This window comes from Salmo salar, chromosome ssa21 (genome assembly GCF_905237065.1).
Source record: "Salmo salar chromosome ssa21, Ssal_v3.1, whole genome shotgun sequence".
NCBI classification, from domain to species: Eukaryota; Metazoa; Chordata; class Actinopteri; order Salmoniformes; family Salmonidae; genus Salmo; species Salmo salar.
This window is the reverse complement of record NC_059462.1, coordinates 48,008,263-48,027,729: the sequence shown is the minus strand read 5'-3', so window position 1 is coordinate 48,027,729 and position 19,467 is coordinate 48,008,263. Positions and strand designations below refer to the sequence as shown.

General features: G+C 41.8%; 1 protein-coding gene across 1 annotated transcript in view; it reads right to left on the bottom strand.

Annotated features, from left to right (window-relative positions):
- Positions 1-19,467, bottom strand: part of ahr2a (aryl hydrocarbon receptor 2 alpha) — a 71,885-nt gene that overhangs the window by 45,974 nt on the left and 6,444 nt on the right. The window contains 1 exon segment of the mRNA NM_001123684.1: positions 3,789-3,976. Within this exon segment, the coding sequence (NP_001117156.1) occupies positions 3,789-3,976 (188 nt within the window).

The window sequence follows — 19,467 nt, the reverse complement described above, 5'->3', positions numbered from 1 at the left end:
TAATATAGATTTATACATTTATTTTGCAACGCTCGTGCACGCGACGTGAGCGGTGTAGTCAGCCTGTTAGGGTCATTTTTGACCCGGCAGTTATAAAATAATTTACACACCACAAAAACCACAAAGATACACACACACACACACAGGAAATTGAGATTGAAATCAGACCAAACTAATGTGCAGCATCTCCCCTCCACGACACCACACGACTCAAGTTCACAGACAAAATAAACAAAATGTCAGACAAAATAAACATTTATTGAAAGCATTGTTTACTAATGGGGAATGCAGTCAGAGACTATAAAGGTGCTGCAGATGATAGTTCCCCCCCAGTCCCCCCTTTGCTGAAGCCATGAGTGCACGTTTCAGTGCCCAACCGGTCGTAGATCTGATTTTTTCAGATGTCCAGGAGGAACAAGAGGACAATGATTTCGAAGAGGAGGAGGTATCTGAAGAAGAAGATGGGGAAGAATACAACCCAGAGCACGATGCATCATCTTCAGATGAAGAAGAAATACCCTAAGCTGAAAGACAGATTTTTGAAAAAGAACAGCAAAATAACATGGTCCTTGTCACCATATGACAACCAGGGCAGGATGGCAGCACAAAATGTCATAAGGATGACCCCAAGGCCCACAAGACATGCATTTGCCCATGCCCAGGACATCGCCTCAACATTCTACATGTTCATCACACCAGCCATCGAAAAAAATCACACTGGAGATTACAAATTTGGAGGGTTTCCGTAAATATGGAGACAACTGGAAAAGGATGGATGAGATTAAGCTGCGTGCCTACATAGGGCTGCTAATCTTAGCGGGTATATAGGTCCCGAGGCGAGGCTACATGTAGTCTCTGGGATGCAGAGAGTGGATTTTCCATGCCACAATGTCACTGAGTCTTTCACCCTTTCTCAAGAATGCTACGATTTAATAACCGTGAGTCAAGACCTGCAAGACGTGTGAGAGACAAACTGGCTGCCATAAGAGAGGTCTGGGAGAAGTGGGTGGAGCGTCTGCCATACCTCTACAACCCTGGGCCTGAAGTAACAGTGGAGGAGCAACTGGTTCCATTCACAGGTACATTTTTATTTTCATATCTGTAATGCAAGTGATTTTCACTGCTAATTTTATTATATATTGCTGTAATATCATTGATTTATGTGATTGTTTTTTGTGACACGGATACTAATTACTGATAGTAATCTCTTTTGTCAAAAGGTCAAAAGAGATTCCTTTCCGGCAGTATATGCCCAGCAAGCCAGCAAAGTATTGCATCAAGATATGGGTGGCCTGTAACGCACAATCCAGCTACGCTTGGAAGATGCAAGTCTACACAGGGAAGCCGACCAGCGGAGGCCCGGAGAAGAATCAGGGGATGCGGGTTGTGCTTGATGTGACAGACGGACTGAGGGGGCACAATGTCACGTATGACAATTTCTTCACCTCTTATGAAGAGGAAGATCACCATGGTTGGCACAGTTAGAAAGAACAAGCCTGAGCTCCAACATGCACTCCTCGCAACAAGGGGGAGAGAGGCCTTCACAGCTGGGAAAGGCACTTTCAAAAAAAGGAGCGCCTTGCCTGCACAGCAGCCTCTACAACGCTTGTGAAAGCTATTCAGGGAGCTGAATCTTGTCCTTATCCACCTGAGGCTGCAGCTGGGGCATGCAAGAGGAGATGTCAATTCTGCCCCCCAAAGAAGGCCTGTAAAACAAACACTATGTGCTGCACATGTGAGGAATATATCTGCAAAGTCCATGCACACACACTTGTATACCGTCCTACATGTGCTAATTAGAGATGATTGATTTATGTTCTTCATGTTTTTGTTTTGTATCCATTATCTTATTTTATTCTTATTTATTGTTGTTGTTTATTAACCTTGTGGGTGGAGGCAATGGTTAAAAAAAATGTGGGAAGACTAGTATTTTGTAGTTGAATTCCTCATTGTACAGTATATAAGAATATATCACTATGTTGCCAAAAAAGTACAAGATTGTTATTGTTTCCCTTCAATAAAATGCATTCAAAACTACTTTTTGCAAGTTTCTGATACATTCTTAGGCTATACAAGTGCTATCTCTTGCCTAAAAATGTATGTTTACACCTATGCAGTACCTTTAGCAATAATAGTAATAATAATAAACCTCTAATTTAGGAAAGAAAACAATTATGACGGGTGTGTTGTAATAAAAACGAGTTGTGTCCACTGATTAAATGCAGTCTTTCTGCATTGTGAAGAGGGAAAACCCAGATATTTACAAAGTTTGTGATGAATGACAGGTTGTTTCTTCATGCAAAATAGATTTGGGGTTTAAAATTCAATTAAGCTGCTTTATTTTAGGGGTTTAGTGAAGGCGGGTCATTTTTTACCCTTAGGACAACGGGAGTATGCAGAATGTTAAGACTACACAAGGGTTATTAATGTCTGCGCTCTGTTGCTGTCCTGCTGCCAACCCACGGGGGGACCGTGCTCTGTGGCTGTCCCGCTGCCAACCCACGGGGGAGCGCACTCGGTTGCTGTCCTGCTGCCAACCTACGGGGGGACCGTGCTCTGTGGCTGTCCTGCTGCCAACCCACTAGGGGGACCGTGCTCTGTGGCTGTCCTGCTGCCAACCCACTGGGGGGACCGTGCTCTGTGGCTGTCCTGCCGCCAACCTACGGGGGGACCATGCTCTGTGGCTGTCCTGCTGCCAACCCACTGGGGGGACCGTGCTCTGTGGCTGTCCCGCTGCCAACCCACGGGGGGACCGTGCTCTGTGGCTGTCCTGCTGCCAACCTACGGGGGGACCGTGCTCTGTGGCTGTCCTGCTGCCAACCCACTGGGGGGACCGTGCTCTGTGGCTGTCCTGCTGCCAACCTACCGGGGGACCGTGCTCTGTGGCTGTCCTGCTGCCAACCTACGGGGGGACCGTGCTCTGTGGCTGTCCTGCTGCCAACCCACGGGGGGACCGTGCTCTGTGGCTGTCCTGCTGCCAACCCACTGGGGGGGTGCAGACTTTCAACAGTACATCAAAATAGTTCAATTCAATTCAAATGTGTTTACAAATGGCTAGAATCAGGGCCTAGCGTGCCATAGTAAGTTAGCTAGAATCAGGGCCTAGCGTGCCATAGTAAGTTAGCTAGAATCAGGGCCTAGCGTGCCATAGTAAGTTAGCTAGAATCAGGGCCTAGCGTGCCATAGTAAGTTAGCTAGAATCAGGGCCTAGCGTGCCATAGTAAGTTAGCTAGAATCAGGGCCTAGCATGTCATAGTAAGTTAGCTAGAATCAGGGCCTAGCGTGCCATAGTAAGTTAGCTAGAATCAGGGCCTAGCGTGCCATAGTAAGTTAGCTAGAATCAAGGCCTAGCGTGCCATAGTAAATAAGCTGGAATCAGGACCTAGCATGTCATAGTAAGTTAGCTAGAATGAGGCCATAGCATGCTATAGTAAGTTAGTTCTGAGAGCCAAAGGAAGGCCTGGTACTGCTGTGTATGCTGTGTTGGAGATTCTAGTGTCATTGTTGTCATGTTTACATGTCCTGGGTCAGCTGATGCTCTGCTAAATACTGTAGTCTACTACACAACATTTCCTCAAGAGGCTTTAGTTTCTTACTGCATCTGTCTATTCTCTTTGGGTTATTTTGACACTGACAGGACATACTGTACACAACACCATTTATTCACCAAGTTCTCTCCTTAACTGCTTTGTAATGCATAGACTGCACTGATCTTTGATGAGAATATAAGTTGTTAATTGTCTGCTTGATTAATTTGGTACTTGACTGGTACTTGATATGAAACTCACCTTTGAAGAAGCTCTTCACCTTCAGGTAGCCGACGCTGATGCGGAGCACAGAGAGTTTGTCCAGGCGAGAGCGCACATCCTCAGGGAATGGTAGGAGGCCTGTCAGCCTGTCCAGCTCCCCGTTCAACCGATCCCGGTGGCGTTTGGATGGGTTTGACTTGACCACATCTGGAGCAGGAGTTTTCTTGCTGTGGGGAAAGGAGACAAGATCATTATGGTTAGTTAGACCATAGGTACTTATTGTGCTGATTCTAAATTATTACAGTGTTCTCTGTGGAAGGAAATCTGATTGTAATCATTATTGTTGGGAGATGATGTACCACGTTGTAAAATGAATGTGTATACCAGCATTACAGGTAAACAATCTTTGGATGACAACACTTTACTGGACGACAACACAACAGCAACAAAGACTGGACAGATCATAACTTTAGACAGCTTAGCCACAATATGGGTCTAGGACATAATGCTATTATAGCTACATTTCATAAGCTTGTAACGCCTGGCAAGAGTGACATCCACTGAAATAAGAAGCCTGAAGCATGTAACAATGGAAGAATTTCCTAACACTGAAATAAGCAGAGGGGAACAGGAAGTTTTTAAAACCATGCTACAGAGGGTTAGTGCGTACAGCCCAGTACATCAATGGGGTCAAGCTTCCTGCCATCCAGGACCTATATACTAGGCGGTGTCAGAGAAAGGCCCCAAAAATTGTCAAAGACTCCAGTCACCCAAGTCATAAACTGTTCTTTCTGCTACCACACGCCAAGAGGTACCGGAGCCCCAAGTCTAGGTCCAAAAGGCTCCTTAACAGCTTCTACCCCCAAGCCATAAGACTGCTGAACAATTAACCAAATGGCCACCCGGACTATTTACATTGACCCCCCCCACTCTCAATTTTTTTAATTGCATTGTTGATTAAGGGCTTGTAAGTAAGCATTTCACGGTTGAATTTGGCCCATGTGACTAATAAAATTTGATTTGAACCAAGGCTGAATCACTTCAGTCACCCTGGCTAGCAGGCCCTGCATGAGCATGGCTTCCTCTGAGTTGGGTTTATGACACACGCTAATAAAAACATGAATAGTTTCGAAACCCAGTGAGCAATAGTGGTGCACCGCTTACAGTACTGAAACTCCAGCTTGAACGTAGGAAAGACGAGGCAACTCGTAAACATGACTAATAAACACAGTGAAGCACACTGTTTTCTAGGTGAATCATCATACATTATTAGCCTAAGGAGATAGGAATCAGTGGAGGCAGTTGCAGCACCTGAGGCCAGAGGGATTTCCTGCTTTGAGGAGCAAAGCGTACAAAGCGCTACAGTCCAGCTGCTAGCATATACTATACAAGAGGACACAGAGATCACTCCTCTCTACAGTTTTTCCAATACTAAAAACTTTCTGCAATATAAAAAGCCCGTATAGTGAAAAAAATATGTAAATAAAATGGACAGCTGTTAATGTCAACAAATAATGTCTGTAAACGTTCACATCTATAGAATAAACACAATGCTCTTTTGTAAATGTTCACTGTCAAAACGGAGTATTTTCAGGCACATCAGAGGCTATCAGAGGTCTTTGTTTGTTTTGCTCCCTGTGGTATTTCATTTCACAGGCAACTGGGTGATAATGTCTTGGGACAACTCTTGTTGAAGGCCAAAGTCAAGTTTATGAGTCTCGTGCAGACACATGTCATTAACTGCAAATCAGACACACGTGCTCAGGCTTAAGCCAAGCTTGCTGGGACTGTAGTCCGGAGGCTCTAACTCCCCTCGCACCCGCTGGAGCAAGAACAGAACCCAGGCTCATTTCTGAACTAAAGTGGATGACTTCAATACACCATTTCACTTTTTCAAATGTGGGTTAAGGGTTGGGGGACTGGCAGCTGCTATTTATCTCAAGGGCATTGTTTAAACGGCATCTGTTTCAAAGTTTAAAGTTTAAGTTTATTAGCAACATGCACAGGATACAACAGCTGTAAAACAGTATAGTGAAATGTTAACCTTGAGAGCTCATTCCCTACACTGCAGTGATAGTAATAATAATAAAATAGTACCGTAAATTCCGGACTATAAGCCGCAACTTTTTTCCCAGGCTTTGAACCTCGCGGCTTAAACAATGACGTGGCTAATATATGGATTTTACCCGCTTTCAATTTTATTTTTTTTTAAAAACACATTCTGTGACGTGCTCAGTTTTTTGGCGGCATGAAGCTTTCATTTAGACCAATGAAATTGCCGAACGGGTTGAGGTCAAACAACTTTTTTGTTTACTGTTTAGATTAAATCGAGCGCTCTCAAACTTCCCATCATTCTGATTACGGTAGTCATTTTGTCACCCTCATCATGGCAAAGACACGGAGAAATGCATATGATGCAGCTTTCAAGTTGAATGCGATTGATCTGGCTGTTGGAAAAGGAAATGGAGCTGCTGCACGGGAGCTTGGCATTGCTTGCTGTTTGGGGTTTTAGGCTGGGTTTCTGTACAGCACTTTGAGATATCAGCTGATGTACGAAGGGCTATATAAATAAATTTGATTTGATTTAATGAGTCGATGATAAGACGTTGGAAACAGCAGCGTGAGGAATTGACTCAGTGCAAAAAGACAACTAAAGCTTACTGCTAATTTTTATTTTTTGTTACAAGCCGTGTTTCGTTAAAGCCTATTTATTTTTGTTACAAGCCGTGTTTTGTTAAAGCCTATTTATTTTTGTTACAAGCCGTGTTTCGTTAAAGCCTGTGTAAAGTTCATTTGTTTCAATGTACCGGTAGGCACCTGCGGCTTATAGACGTGCGGCTTATTTATGTTCAAAATAATTTATTTTTTTTATTCAGTGGGTGCGGCTTATATTCAGGTGCGCTTAATAGTCTGGAAATTACGGTAATAGAAAAGATTATTAAAATAAAAACACACAACAAGTACGATATAAGGTGAAGGATCACAAGAATACAAGTATATACTGATCAGTGCCAGTACCTTATTCAATGTGCAGGGGTACTGGAGTGGTTGTATATACAGATCAGTGCCAGTACCTTATTCAATGTGCAGGGGTACTGGAGTGGTTGTATATACAGATCCGTACCAGTACCTTATTCAATGTGCAGGGGTACTGGAGTGGTTGTATATACAGATCCGTGCCAGTACCTTATTCAATGTGCAGGGGTACTGGAGTGGTTGTATATACAGGTCAGTGCCAGTACCTTATTCAATGTGCAGGGGTACTGGAGTGGTTGAGGTGGGTTTATTCATAAAAACCTGAGTAATAGTGACCGGTAGCAGGATAAATAGATTAGCTACTAATGGTAATGGCAAACAATAATCAATGAACAGCAGTGTAATGCTATTAATAGATCTAATCATCACTCATTATAACAGCAGCGTAGATGTGAGGTGGTGTAAGTGTGTGTGGTCAGTAATGAGTGTATGAGTGAGGGTGTATGCGAGTGTGTGTATGAGATATGTGTTTGCGTGTGAGTAAGAGTGACAGATAAAGTGTGTGTGTGTAGAGACCCGTGGATGGCATAGAGTCAGTGTGGACAGTTTGTGGGAGAGGGAGAGCAGTAGTTGTTAGCTATTTAACAATCTTATGGCCATGGGACAGAAGCTGTTTAGGAGTCTGTTGGTCTGAGCCTTGATGAATGGTACCGGCTGCCGGAAGGGAGCATGGAGAACACTCCATGTCTTGGGTGGCTGGAGTCTTTGGACATTTTGTCAGCCTCCTGAGGGGGAAGAGGGAGAAGAGTGCCATCTTCACAACTGTGCTGGTATGAGAGGACCAGGTTAAGTCCTCAGTTATGTGGACACTGAGGAACTTGAAGCTCTCGACCCTACAATACGGCTCCGTCGATGTGGATGAGGGTGTGGCTGAGGGTGTGCACCCCCCCTCCCTGTAGTCCACGATCAGCTCCTTCGTCTTGCTGATGTTGAGGGAGAGGTTGTTGTCCTGGCACCACAATGTCAGGTCTAGAGGTCGACCGATTATGATTTTTCAACGCCGATACCGATTATTGGAGGACCAGAAAAGCCGCTACCGATTAATCGGCCAATTCTTTTATTTATTTATTTATTTGTAATAATGACAATTACAACAATACTGAATTAACACTTATTTTAACTTAATATAATACATCAATAAAATCAATTTAGCCTCAAATAAATAATGAAACATGTTAAATTTGTGTTGGAGAAGAAAGTAAAAGTGCAATATGTGCAAAGTAAAAAAGCTAACGTTTAATTTCCTTGCTCAGAACATGAGAAAGCTAGTGGTTCCTTTTAACATGAGTCTTCAATATTCCCAGGTAAGAAGTTTTAGGTTGTCGTTATTATAGGAATTATAGGACTATTTCTCTCTATACGATTTGTATTTCATATACCTTTGACTATTGGATGTTCTTATAGGCACTTTAGTATTGCCAGTGTAACAGTATAGCTTCCGTCCCTCTCCTCGCTCCTACCTGGGCTTGAACCAGGAACACATCGACAACAGCCACCCTCGAAGCAGCGTTACCCATGCAGAGCAAGGGGAACAACCACTCCAAGTCTCACAGCGAGTGACGTTTGAAACGCTATTAGCGCGCACCCGACTAACTAGCTAGCCATTTCACATCGGTTACACCAGCCTCATCTTGGGAGTTGATAGGCTTGAAGTCATAAACAGCGCAATGCAATGCGAAGGGCTGCTGGCAAAACGCACGAAAGTGCTGTTTTGAATGAATGCTTACGAGCCTGCTGCTGCCTACCACCGCTCAGTCAGACTGCTCTATCAAATCGTAGACTTAATTATAACATAATAACACCCCGAAATACGAGCCTTAGGTCATTAATATGGTCGAATACGGAAACTATCATCTTGAAACAAAACGTTTTTCCTTTCAGTGAAATACGGAACCGTTCCGTATTTTATCTAACGGGTGGCATCCCTAAGTCTAAATATTCCTGTTACATTGCCCAACCTTCAATGTTATGTCATAACTACGTAAAATTCTGGCAAATTAGTTCGCAACGAGCCAGGCGGCCCAAACTGTTGCATATACCCTGACTCTGCGTGCAATGAATGCTAGAGATGTGACACAACTTCATGTTAGCAGGCAATATTAACTAAATATACAGGTTTAAAAATATATACTTGTTTATTGATTTTAAAGAAAGGCATTGATGTTTATGGTTAGGTACATTGGTGCAACGACAGTGCTTTTTTCGCAAATGCGCTTGTTAAATCAACACCCGTTTGGCGAAGTAGGCTGTGATTCAATGATAAATTAACAGGCACCGCATCGATTATATGCAACGCAGGACACGTTAGATAAACTAGTAATATCATCAACCTTGTGTAGTTAACTAGTGATTATGTTAAGATTGATAGTTTTTTATAAGGTAAGTTTAATGCTAGCTAGCAACTTACCTTGGCTTCTTGCTGCCCTCACGTAACAGGTAGTCAGCCTGCCATGCAGGCTCCTCGTGGAGTGCAATGTAAGGCAGGTGGTTAGAGCGTTGGACTAGTAACCGGAAGGTTGCAAAAACGAATCGCCGAATCCCCCCTGAACAAGGCAGTTAACACCCGTTCCTAGGTCGTCATTGAAAATAAGAATATGTTCTTAATCTGACTTGCCTAGTTAAATAAAGGTGTAAAAAAAAGGTTTTTTTAAATATATATTTGTTTTTAATAAAAAATAAGAGGCAAATCGGTGGGCCAAAAATACCGATTACCGATTGTTATGAAAACTTGAAATCGGCCCTAATTAATCGGCCATTCCGATTAATCGGCCGACCTCTAATAAAAAGCCACTATAATGTCAAAACATTATTTTGTCATGAGTTCAGTACCATTTGCTTGATTTTGTGGACCTACGACTATGGAGTATCGTCATTACAAATATTTTTCTATAACTAACCGTCATTGTTCTATGTGGTCATTAGCTACCTATCGTTAGCATGCTAGTGTTAGCATGTTACAAACTCTGTGCTAGCTAGCTAGCCAGCATTAGCTACCTAGCTAGCCAGCCTAGTAAACTCTAGCCAGGGCCCAAATTCACAAAACCTTCTTAAGAAATGTATTCTTAAGTGCAATTTTTTTACTTCACTATTGACTTATGAAGAAAGTTCGTCAAAGTTGCTATTCCTCACAAAAGTTATTGGAAATGTTAGTGTTATTTCAAAAATAAAATAAAGCTCTTGGATTTGTTCTTGGAAATGTTCTTAATTCCAAGATAGCTGTACCCTTGTCTTAAACTCAGGGCAGTGAGAGAATAAGCTAATGAAAGCAATTTAACATATTTAATTCACTCACAAGCTTAATCTGAAATTTTCAGTGTTGATTATTTGAAACCAAAGAACATGTTCTTGAACAATAATCTCAGTATGAAATATGCTAACATGATTGCCATTGCTAGCTAGATAGCTAGCTAAATTGGCTGCCTAGCAACAACCATCTTAAGAGGATATTTAAGAAGTTTGTAAGAAGAAATGTAAGAAGTCCGTAAAAGTAATCATGAAATCTTAAGATATTGTTGAGGAATTGTACTTACAAACTATCTTATGAACTTCTTTTTGTGAATCTGGGCAATGATTGTAATAATTAGCTGGTTAATTACAACTGGAGTTGGAGTGAAAACCTACAGGAGGGTAGCTCTCCAGGAACATGGTTGGAGAGCCCTGTTCTAGTCCAATGGAAACTGATGCAACCCTAGCTAGAATATATGACCAGTGGTGACAGTGAGGTCCCTGTTGTGATATTTAAGGCTGTAATAAGTGCCATCCTGTAGAAATTGCAAAGAAAATACTGTTTGATGAGCTAGCTAAGTTAGGTATACCAGTTATCAAAGAGGACGCTATGAGCGAGCATGTTGTAAACTAGCTAGATAGCGACCTAGATAGAACGCTACTAACGTTAGCTAGACGTATCATCATCTCCATTAGCTATCCATCTTGCTATCGCATGAAAAATGCCTACAGCAAAATGTCTCTAAATACACTGCATATTACTCAACAATTTCTCAGACATTTGGCTCTTGGTTCTTGCACAGGAATGAAGTGGAAAAAGTTTTCAGGGACCTACCAGATCACAACAAACAGTGAACAGCGAGGGGGAGTTACGGAGAAATCATCTTATACACATACACTACCGTTCAAAAGTTTGGGGTCACTTAGAAATGTTCTTGCTTTTGAAAAAAAAGCAAATTTTGGTCCATTAAAATAACATCAAATTGATCAGAAATACAGTGTAGACATTAATGTTGTAAATGACTATTGTAGCTGGAAACGGCAGATTTTTAGTGGAATATCTACATAGGCGTACAGAGGCCCATTATCAGCAACCATCACTCCTGTGTTCCAATGGCACGTTGTGTTAGCTAATCCAAGTTTATCATTTTAAAAGGCTAATTGATCATTAGAAAACCCTTTTGCAATTATATTAGCACAGCTGAAAACTGCTGTTCTGATTAAAGAAGCAATAAAACTGGCCTTCTTTAGACTAGTTGAGTATCTGGAGCATCAGCATTTGTGGGTTCGATTACTGGCTCAAAATGGCCAGAAACAAAGACCTTTCTTCTGAAACTCGTCAGTCTATTCTTGTTCTGAGAAATTATGGCTATTCCATGCAAGAAATTGCAAAGAAACTGAAGATCTCGTAAAACGCTGTGTGCTACTCCCTTCAGAGAACAGCGCAAACTGGCTCTAACCAGAATAGAAAGAGGAGTGGGAGGCCCTGGTGCACAACTGAGCAAGACGACAAGTACATTAGAGTGTCTAGTTTGAGAAACAGATGCCTCACAAGTCCTCAACTGGCAGCTTCATTAAATAGTACCCGCAAAACACCAGTCTCAACGTCAACAGTGAAGAGGCGACTCCGGGATGCTGGCCTTCTAGGCAGAGTTGCAAAGAAAAAGCCATACCACCTACTGGCCAATAAAATGAAAAGATTAAGATGGGCAAAAGAACACAGACACTGGAGAGACGAATCTTGAGGTGTTCGGATCACAAAGAAGAACATTCGTGAGACGCAGAAAAAATTAAAATATGCTGGAGGAGTGCTTGACACCATCTGTCAAGCATGGTGGAAGCAATGTGATGGTCTGGGGGTGCTTTGGTGGTGGTAAAGTGGGAGATTTGTACAGGGTAAAAGGAATCTTGGAGAAGGAAGGCAATCACTCCATTTTGCAACGCCATGCCATACCCTATGGACGGCGCTTAATTGGAGCCAATTTCCTCGTACAACAGGACAAGGACCCAAAGCACAGCTCCAAATATGCAATAACTATTTAGAGAAGAAGCAGTCAGCTGGTATTCTGTCTATAATGGAGTAGCCAGCACAGTCCACAGATCTCAACCCTATTGAGCTGTTGTGGGAGCAGCTTGACCATATGGTATTTTATCGAAAAATATTTTTATTTTTTTATGAATTAGTATATTTCAGTTTAACCACAATATTTGTTGTATTATTTGTTCTGTCTTTTCAGGTGGATTAAACTGCAATTGCAACCAATTTTCTAAGGCTTGTTTAAAAAATTACGATATTTTGGAGATTATTACGTTTTCAAATAGCAGAAAGTGAGCCGTTGTAATCTGAATAAAGGGAAAAAGGCCATTCTTGAATATGGGGTGAGACATTCTTACTAATTTACTAGAGAACCATTTCAGATTTAAGTATAACTTTTGTATGACTGATGCCTTTAGCGAGAGGTCTAATGCTTTAATATTTAATCATTTCTGCCCTCCGAATTCATATTTGTTATATAAATAGGCGATTTTAATAAAATGGAATATTTTTTGATAATATCATTTAAAAAGCAGATGTAGGCAACACCATAAGCAAATAGGTAAACTGTGATATGCCTAAAGAGTTAATCAGGGTGATTTTTCCACAAATAGACAGATATTTTCCTTTACATGGTAGCAAGATCTTATCTATTTTTGCTAACTTCTATAAAAAAGAGATAATTTCTTTATTTCTTTCAGGACATGTATACCGAGTATGTCCACATCCCCGTCAGACCATTTTATTGGTAAACTACACGGTAATGTAAAAATTGTATTTTTTGTGATACAATACATAATATAGTACACTTATCATCATTTGGTTTTAATCTAGAGAGGTTTAAAAAAATATCTAGATCCTCTATGAGGCTGTGGAGGGATTCGAATTGTGGTTTTAAAAGAAAACATGAATCATCAGTGTACAATGACGCGTTTGTTTTTAAGCCATGGATTTCTAATCCCTTAATATTATTGTTGGATCTAATTTTAACAGCTAACATTTCGATGGTAATAATAAATAGATATGCCGATAGTGGACAACCTTGTTTTACTCATCTTGACAGTTTAAAACTTTCTGAGATGTAGCCATTATTTACTATTTTACACCTAGGGTTACTATACATAACTTTAACCCATTTTATAGAGATTCTCCAAAATGTAAATATTCCAGGCATTTATATATATACTCCAGTCGTACTTTATCAAAAGCCTTTTCAAAATCAGCTATGAAAACCAGGCCTGGTTTCCCCGATATTTCATGGTATTCTATTGTTTCCAGTACTTGTCTTATATTATCTCCAATGTATCGTCCATGTAAAAAACCTGTCTGATTAGGATTAATAATATCTGACAAAATCTTTTTAATTCTATGTGCCAACCATTTAGCTAGAATTTTTGCATCACTCCAATTTTTTAAATGGACTGGATCTTTACATATACCACTTGGATCCTGTTTCAGTAATAATTAAATCAGACCTTCTTGTTTCGTGTCCGATAATCTACCGTTTATATAGGAGTGGTTAAAACGTGCTAATAATGGTCCTCTGAGTATATAAAAAAAGTTTGGTATACTTCCACTGGTATGCCATCCAGCCCTGGAGTTTTCCCGGACTTAAAGGCTTTAATTGCATCAATAAGTTCCTCCTCTGTAATTTGGCCTTCACATGAGTCGGTCTGTACAGATGTTAATTTAACATTATTAATAGGGGAAAAAATCCATACAATTAGCTTCGGTTAGTGGAGATGGAGGGGACTGAAACGAAAACATATTCTTAAAGTACTTTACTTCCTCTGTCAAAATATTGTTCGGTGAATCCTGAGTGACTCCATCATTTGTAACAAGTTTCAATACATTATTTTGGTAGCATTTCTATGTTGAAGATTGCACCAAATTCTTTTTCATTTTCCTCCATATTCCATCCAGTTCACTTTATTATTTATAATATATTATACTGGATCTTTCTTGAATAAGTTCCTCCATTTCTTTTTGTTTTTCCTCTAACTTATTCTGTGCCTCTATGGTACCGTTTTTATTGCTATCCATCTGTACTGTTAGTCCTTGAATTTCCTTTGTTAATATGGACTCTTGAACTACATTTATTTTGTTTTATAGAGGAGTACTGAATGGCATGGCCACTAAAGGCACATTTAAAAGTGTCCCATACCATAACGGGATCTGCTGTACCTATGTTATATCAGAAAAAGTCCGTTAGAAATTCTTCTGTCCTAGTTAAAAAACATTTATCATCCAGTAGGCGTTGATAAAATTTTGAATATCCTCGCCCACGTGGAAATTCTGTAAGAGTAATATATATGTCAATTACGTGATGGTCTGACCGCATTCTGTCCCCTATCAATACTTTTTAAACTTTTGGTGCCAGAGAGAATTACTTTCTTATGTCATCAAGACGACTAGCTTGATTAAGCCTCCGCCATGTATATCTCACTAGGTCAGGGTATTTAAGTCTCCATATATCCACTAATTCCAATATATCCATGACATTCATGATTTCCTTAAGTGCCTGAAGGTGATAGTTTGTAGTGTGATTTCCTTTACGGTCCATCGCTCACTTTGTGACTGACAGGCAGGCGCCTCTCCTATCAATGGATCGCTAGAAGATGCAGATCGGTCATTCTAGCGGGAAATGGGCTCGACGGACCAGTGAATTTAAACTTTTAAATAAAAAACAGCCTAGTTAATATGGAGTGGAAAATGTAGCCGGCTGAAAATGACTCTGTAACCGGCTGATTAGCCGACAGCCGGCGCTAAATGTTAAACACGGATGATAATGAATTCTCAGGGGACAGAAATCATATACACACCAACTAGATAAAAAAACATGATAAGGGGAACCTGATAAGGGGAACCTGATAAGGTTTCAATTAATTTCAATACAACAGACCAATTTAATCCTAGAGACCCAACCCAACATACTGGTAGACTTTAGCTTAGTGAACAGTAGGGGCTAACAGCTGTTGGTCAAGATCAACAACCACAGAAACCACACCATTCCTCCCAGAGCTGTTTCTTCCATACTTTGTGACTTTCCCCATTACAGGCTTTCCCAATTGCTGATGATAATAGGCATTGTTTTTTTCCTCTTCCCTATTGAATTGCCTGCAGGGAATTCAGCCATAACTCAATTCCCGGCATTAGACCCAAGCAATAACTTCCCAGAAATAGAGCAAGACTGACCTCACTTTAAAAAAATGTCTGCGGAGACAAAAGCCAGTATTCAGACCCATTTTTTCCATCTTTGGTTGCAGTGCATCACAGAGCTTCATGCATGGACATCAGGGTAGTCATTGTTAGAGTTAGAACAAACTAGGTTTACCTCATCTCTCCCTCTTTCTCTCAGGGTCTGGCTGAACCCAAAGACCCTTCACTCTGATTCAAAGGGAATCAAGTTGCACTGAGTACGTTGTAATGCCATTGGCATGCTTTTGTCTGCTCAAAGTGGTTGGGGATCATGAAATGAAAAGAGTATTTTCAACAGGCCGAGAATACATCCAAAAATGTGTAGGCTACACCCTCAACTACAATCATATTGAACGACATTGAAACCATGGACTTATTCAGCCACATGGTGGACTGGACACACACTCAAACTGCACCAGTGGCTACTGAAACACCCTACTGAAGGATCGCCTACTACACTACAGAAAAACTGAAGGATAGCTTACTACCCTACTGAAAGACAGCTTACTACACTACTGAAAGACTGAAGGATAGCTTACTACACTACTGAAAGACTGAAGGATAGCTTACTACACTACTGAAAAACTGAAGGATAGCTTACTACCCTACTGAAAGACTGAAGGATAGCTTACTACACTACTGAAAAACTGAAGGATAGCTTACTACCCTACTGAAAGACTGAAGGATAGCTTACTACCCTACTGAAAGAGTGAAGGATAGCTTACTACACTACTGAAAGACTGAAGGATAGCTTACTACCCTACTGAAAAACTGAAGGATATCTTGGTACACTACTGAAAGACTGAAGGATAGGCTGCACACACAGACCGAGAGCTCCTTTATTTCACAATATCCGTCTCTGTTTCTCTGTGTCCTGAGGTGAACTCTGAACATTCCTTCCACCTCAGCTCTCTTAGTCACGGCTGAAAATGGATTGATCTACTTCCTCTGCTCCGGCTCCACACCACCACCATACCATATGTACACCCCACTTCAAGGTCTCCTGCAGCCAGCCTGAAGGGCATCTCTCCTGGGCAAGGAAACTGAGTGAGCCCCCCTCCTCACACACCCCCAGGGGGCTGCAGCCTGATCCGCTGATTCCCACCACTGGACAGAATGACGGCTGCTGCCTATCTGAACAAGAAAGACTGGCTATGAAGGCTGGTATCACCATGATATCACCATCCATGTTACTCTGTTTAATAAAATGGTTTCTTGTCTCGAACTAAAACCCATTCCCCAGATTAGGCTGGGCAACCTAAAAGAGACAATGTAGATTTATAATTTTTTTGAGTTAAAAGTCCATTTTATTTTACCACATAAACAACAGTAGCACACTCAGGTACATTATTCCTTTACAAGTTTGTTCAAATCTGCCTTTGGTCTGACAACCACTTAGGGTACTGTTAGAATAAACTGATCTTAGTGCACTTGTATTGTAGCCAGAGTTCAGCTGAGAACACTGACTTGTTGAGGCTGTTGTGGAGGCCTAACCTGTAGAACACTGACTTGTTGAGGCTATTGTGGGGGCCTCCTTGTAGGACACAGACTTGTTGAGGCTGTTGTGGGGGCCTCCCTGTAGAACACTGACTTGTTGAGGTTGTTGTGGAGGCCTCCCTGTAGGACACAGACTTGTTGAGGCTGTTGTGGGGGCCTCCCTGTAGAACACTGACTTGTTGAGGTTGTTGTGGAGGCCTAACCTGTAGAACACTGACTTGTTGAGGTTGTTGTGGGGGCCTCCCTGTAGGACACAGACTTGTTGAGGCTGTTGTGGGGGCCTCCCTGTAGAACACTGACTTGTTGAGGCTGTTGTGGAGGCCTAACCTGTAGAACACTGACTTGTTGAGGCTGTTGTGGAGGCCTAACCTGTAGAACACTGACTTGTTGAGGATGTTGTGGAGGCCTAACCTGTACAACACTGACTTGTTGAGCCTGTTGTGGAGGCCTAACCTGTACAACACTGACTTGTTGAGGCTGTTGTGGAGGCCTAACCTGTACAACACTGACTTGTTTAGGCTGTTGTGGGGGCCTCCCTGTAGAACACTGACTTGTTTAGGCTGTTGTGGGGGCCTCCCTGTAGAACACTGACTTGTTTAGGCTGTTGTGGAGGCCTCCCTGTAGATGAGACAACTATAGAACAATGAACTACTATGTTGTTGTGTAGTATGTTTGTTTTGGCTTTGTGCCACGCCTCCATTAGCTACACTGTTTTGTTCTTCTATCCTCGTGGGGACCTAAAATGTATTTCCATTTCAAATCATATTTTCCCTAACCAATAAACCTAACCCTAACCCCTAAACCTAACCACTAAACCCTTACCCTAATTCTAACCCCAATTGTAACCCTAAACCTAACCCCTAAGCTTAAAATAACCTTTGTCCTCACGGGTACGTGGGAAATGTCTCCACAAGGGAGACTTTTCCTTTTATACTATCCTTGTAGGGACGTTTGGGAATTTTAGGTCCCCACAAGGATAGAAGAACCAACACACACACACTTCCCCTATTGTTAGCTAGTAGAGACATCCTAATCCCCCTACCTCACCATTGGCCAAAAATAATGTTGACACCAGCAGAACTGGTAAGCGCTCTCATAGTGAGCATTTTATCACTTTCTGAAATAAATTAACAACTAGAGTTGCACATTTTGGGGAATATTCAGAGGTGGAAACTTTCTGTGGGAATTAATGGGAATATATGGGAATTAACAGAAATATGTACAAATTAATATGAACACCATTTAAATGTAGATGTTTTTTGCATTGGATAAATTTACCATATCATATGGAGACAGAAACATAAACCTTTTACCTTATCATAAGTAGACATAATTGCAACTGATTAAATCCTTCCAATAATAAAAAAAAAAAATGTAGTTATGAAATTAAATTAATTAAATGAGTTGACTCTTCACATGGGATGATTTCACTGAACAACAAATGAAAGGGCACATTGAATGATCCCCAATGATCCATCGCATCTCCCAAAAATGTTTTCAACATACATCTGTAAAATGATAGTCTAGATACTTAAGCTTTGGTTGTCTTCCTCTCAGGCTTCCATGTCTTCTCCCTGGACCTCCTCAATGTCCACCTCTTGAACATCAGACTCTGAGGCCTCATTGTCATTGTCACTTTCCAACCTTGTTGAGGATGGCTCATTGTCAGGCTCAAAAAGCCTCAAATTTGCCCAGATGGCCACCAATTTTTCAACCCTTGTATTGGTCAGCCTGTTGCGCGCTTTGGTGTGTGTGTTCCCAAACAAGGACCAGTTGCGCTCTGAGGCGGCTGATGTTGGTGGGTTTTGGAGGATGGAGGCAACAGGGAAATGAGCCTCAGATCCACAAAGTCCCTTCCACCAGGTGGCTGATGAGATATGTTGGCATGACTGCCATATTGCATCTCCATCCCAAAGCCCTTGTACTTCGCCAGACTGCCAAGAACCTTGTCCTCATCCAGGCCAAGGTGGCGAGACACGGTAGTGATGACACCATAGGCCTTGTTGATCTCTGCACCAGACAGGTTGATCTTGCCAGCATACTTGGGGTCCAACATGTACGCTGCGGCGTGTATGGGCTTCAGGCAGAAGTCTTCACGCTTTTTAATGTATTTCAGAACTGCAGTTTCTTCCGCTTGGCGCAACAGCGAAGTGGGCAGGGAAGTACGGATTTCTTACATCTGCAAGCAGAGTCTACATCAGGCAGTATGGCATGGTCTCCCTCAATCCGTGCAATGGCTATTTCTATAGGTTTCAGGAGTTTCAGGCTGCTTACCACTCTCTCCGAAAATACATCATCAGGAGGATCCTCTTGTTGGGGCTGTCCATATTGGCAGACTGTGATATGGCCATTTCATGGAGCGACTCCTTCCCCTCCAAGAGACTGTCAAACATGACAACACCACCCCAACGGGTGTTGCTGGGCAGCTTCAATGTGGTGCTTTTATTCTTCTCACTTTGCTTGGTGAGGTAGATTGCTGCTAGAACTTGACCCTTCACATACCTAACCATTTCCTTGGCTCTCTTGTAAAGTGTATCCATTGTTTTCAGTGCCATGATGTCCTTGAACAGCAGAGTCAATGCATGAGCAGCACAGCCAATGGGTGTGATGTGAGGGTATGACTCCTCCACTTCAGACCAAGCAGCCTTCATGTTCGCAGCATTGTCTGTCACCAGTGAAAATACCTTCTGTGGTCATTGATGACTGCCTTCAGCTCATCTGCAATGT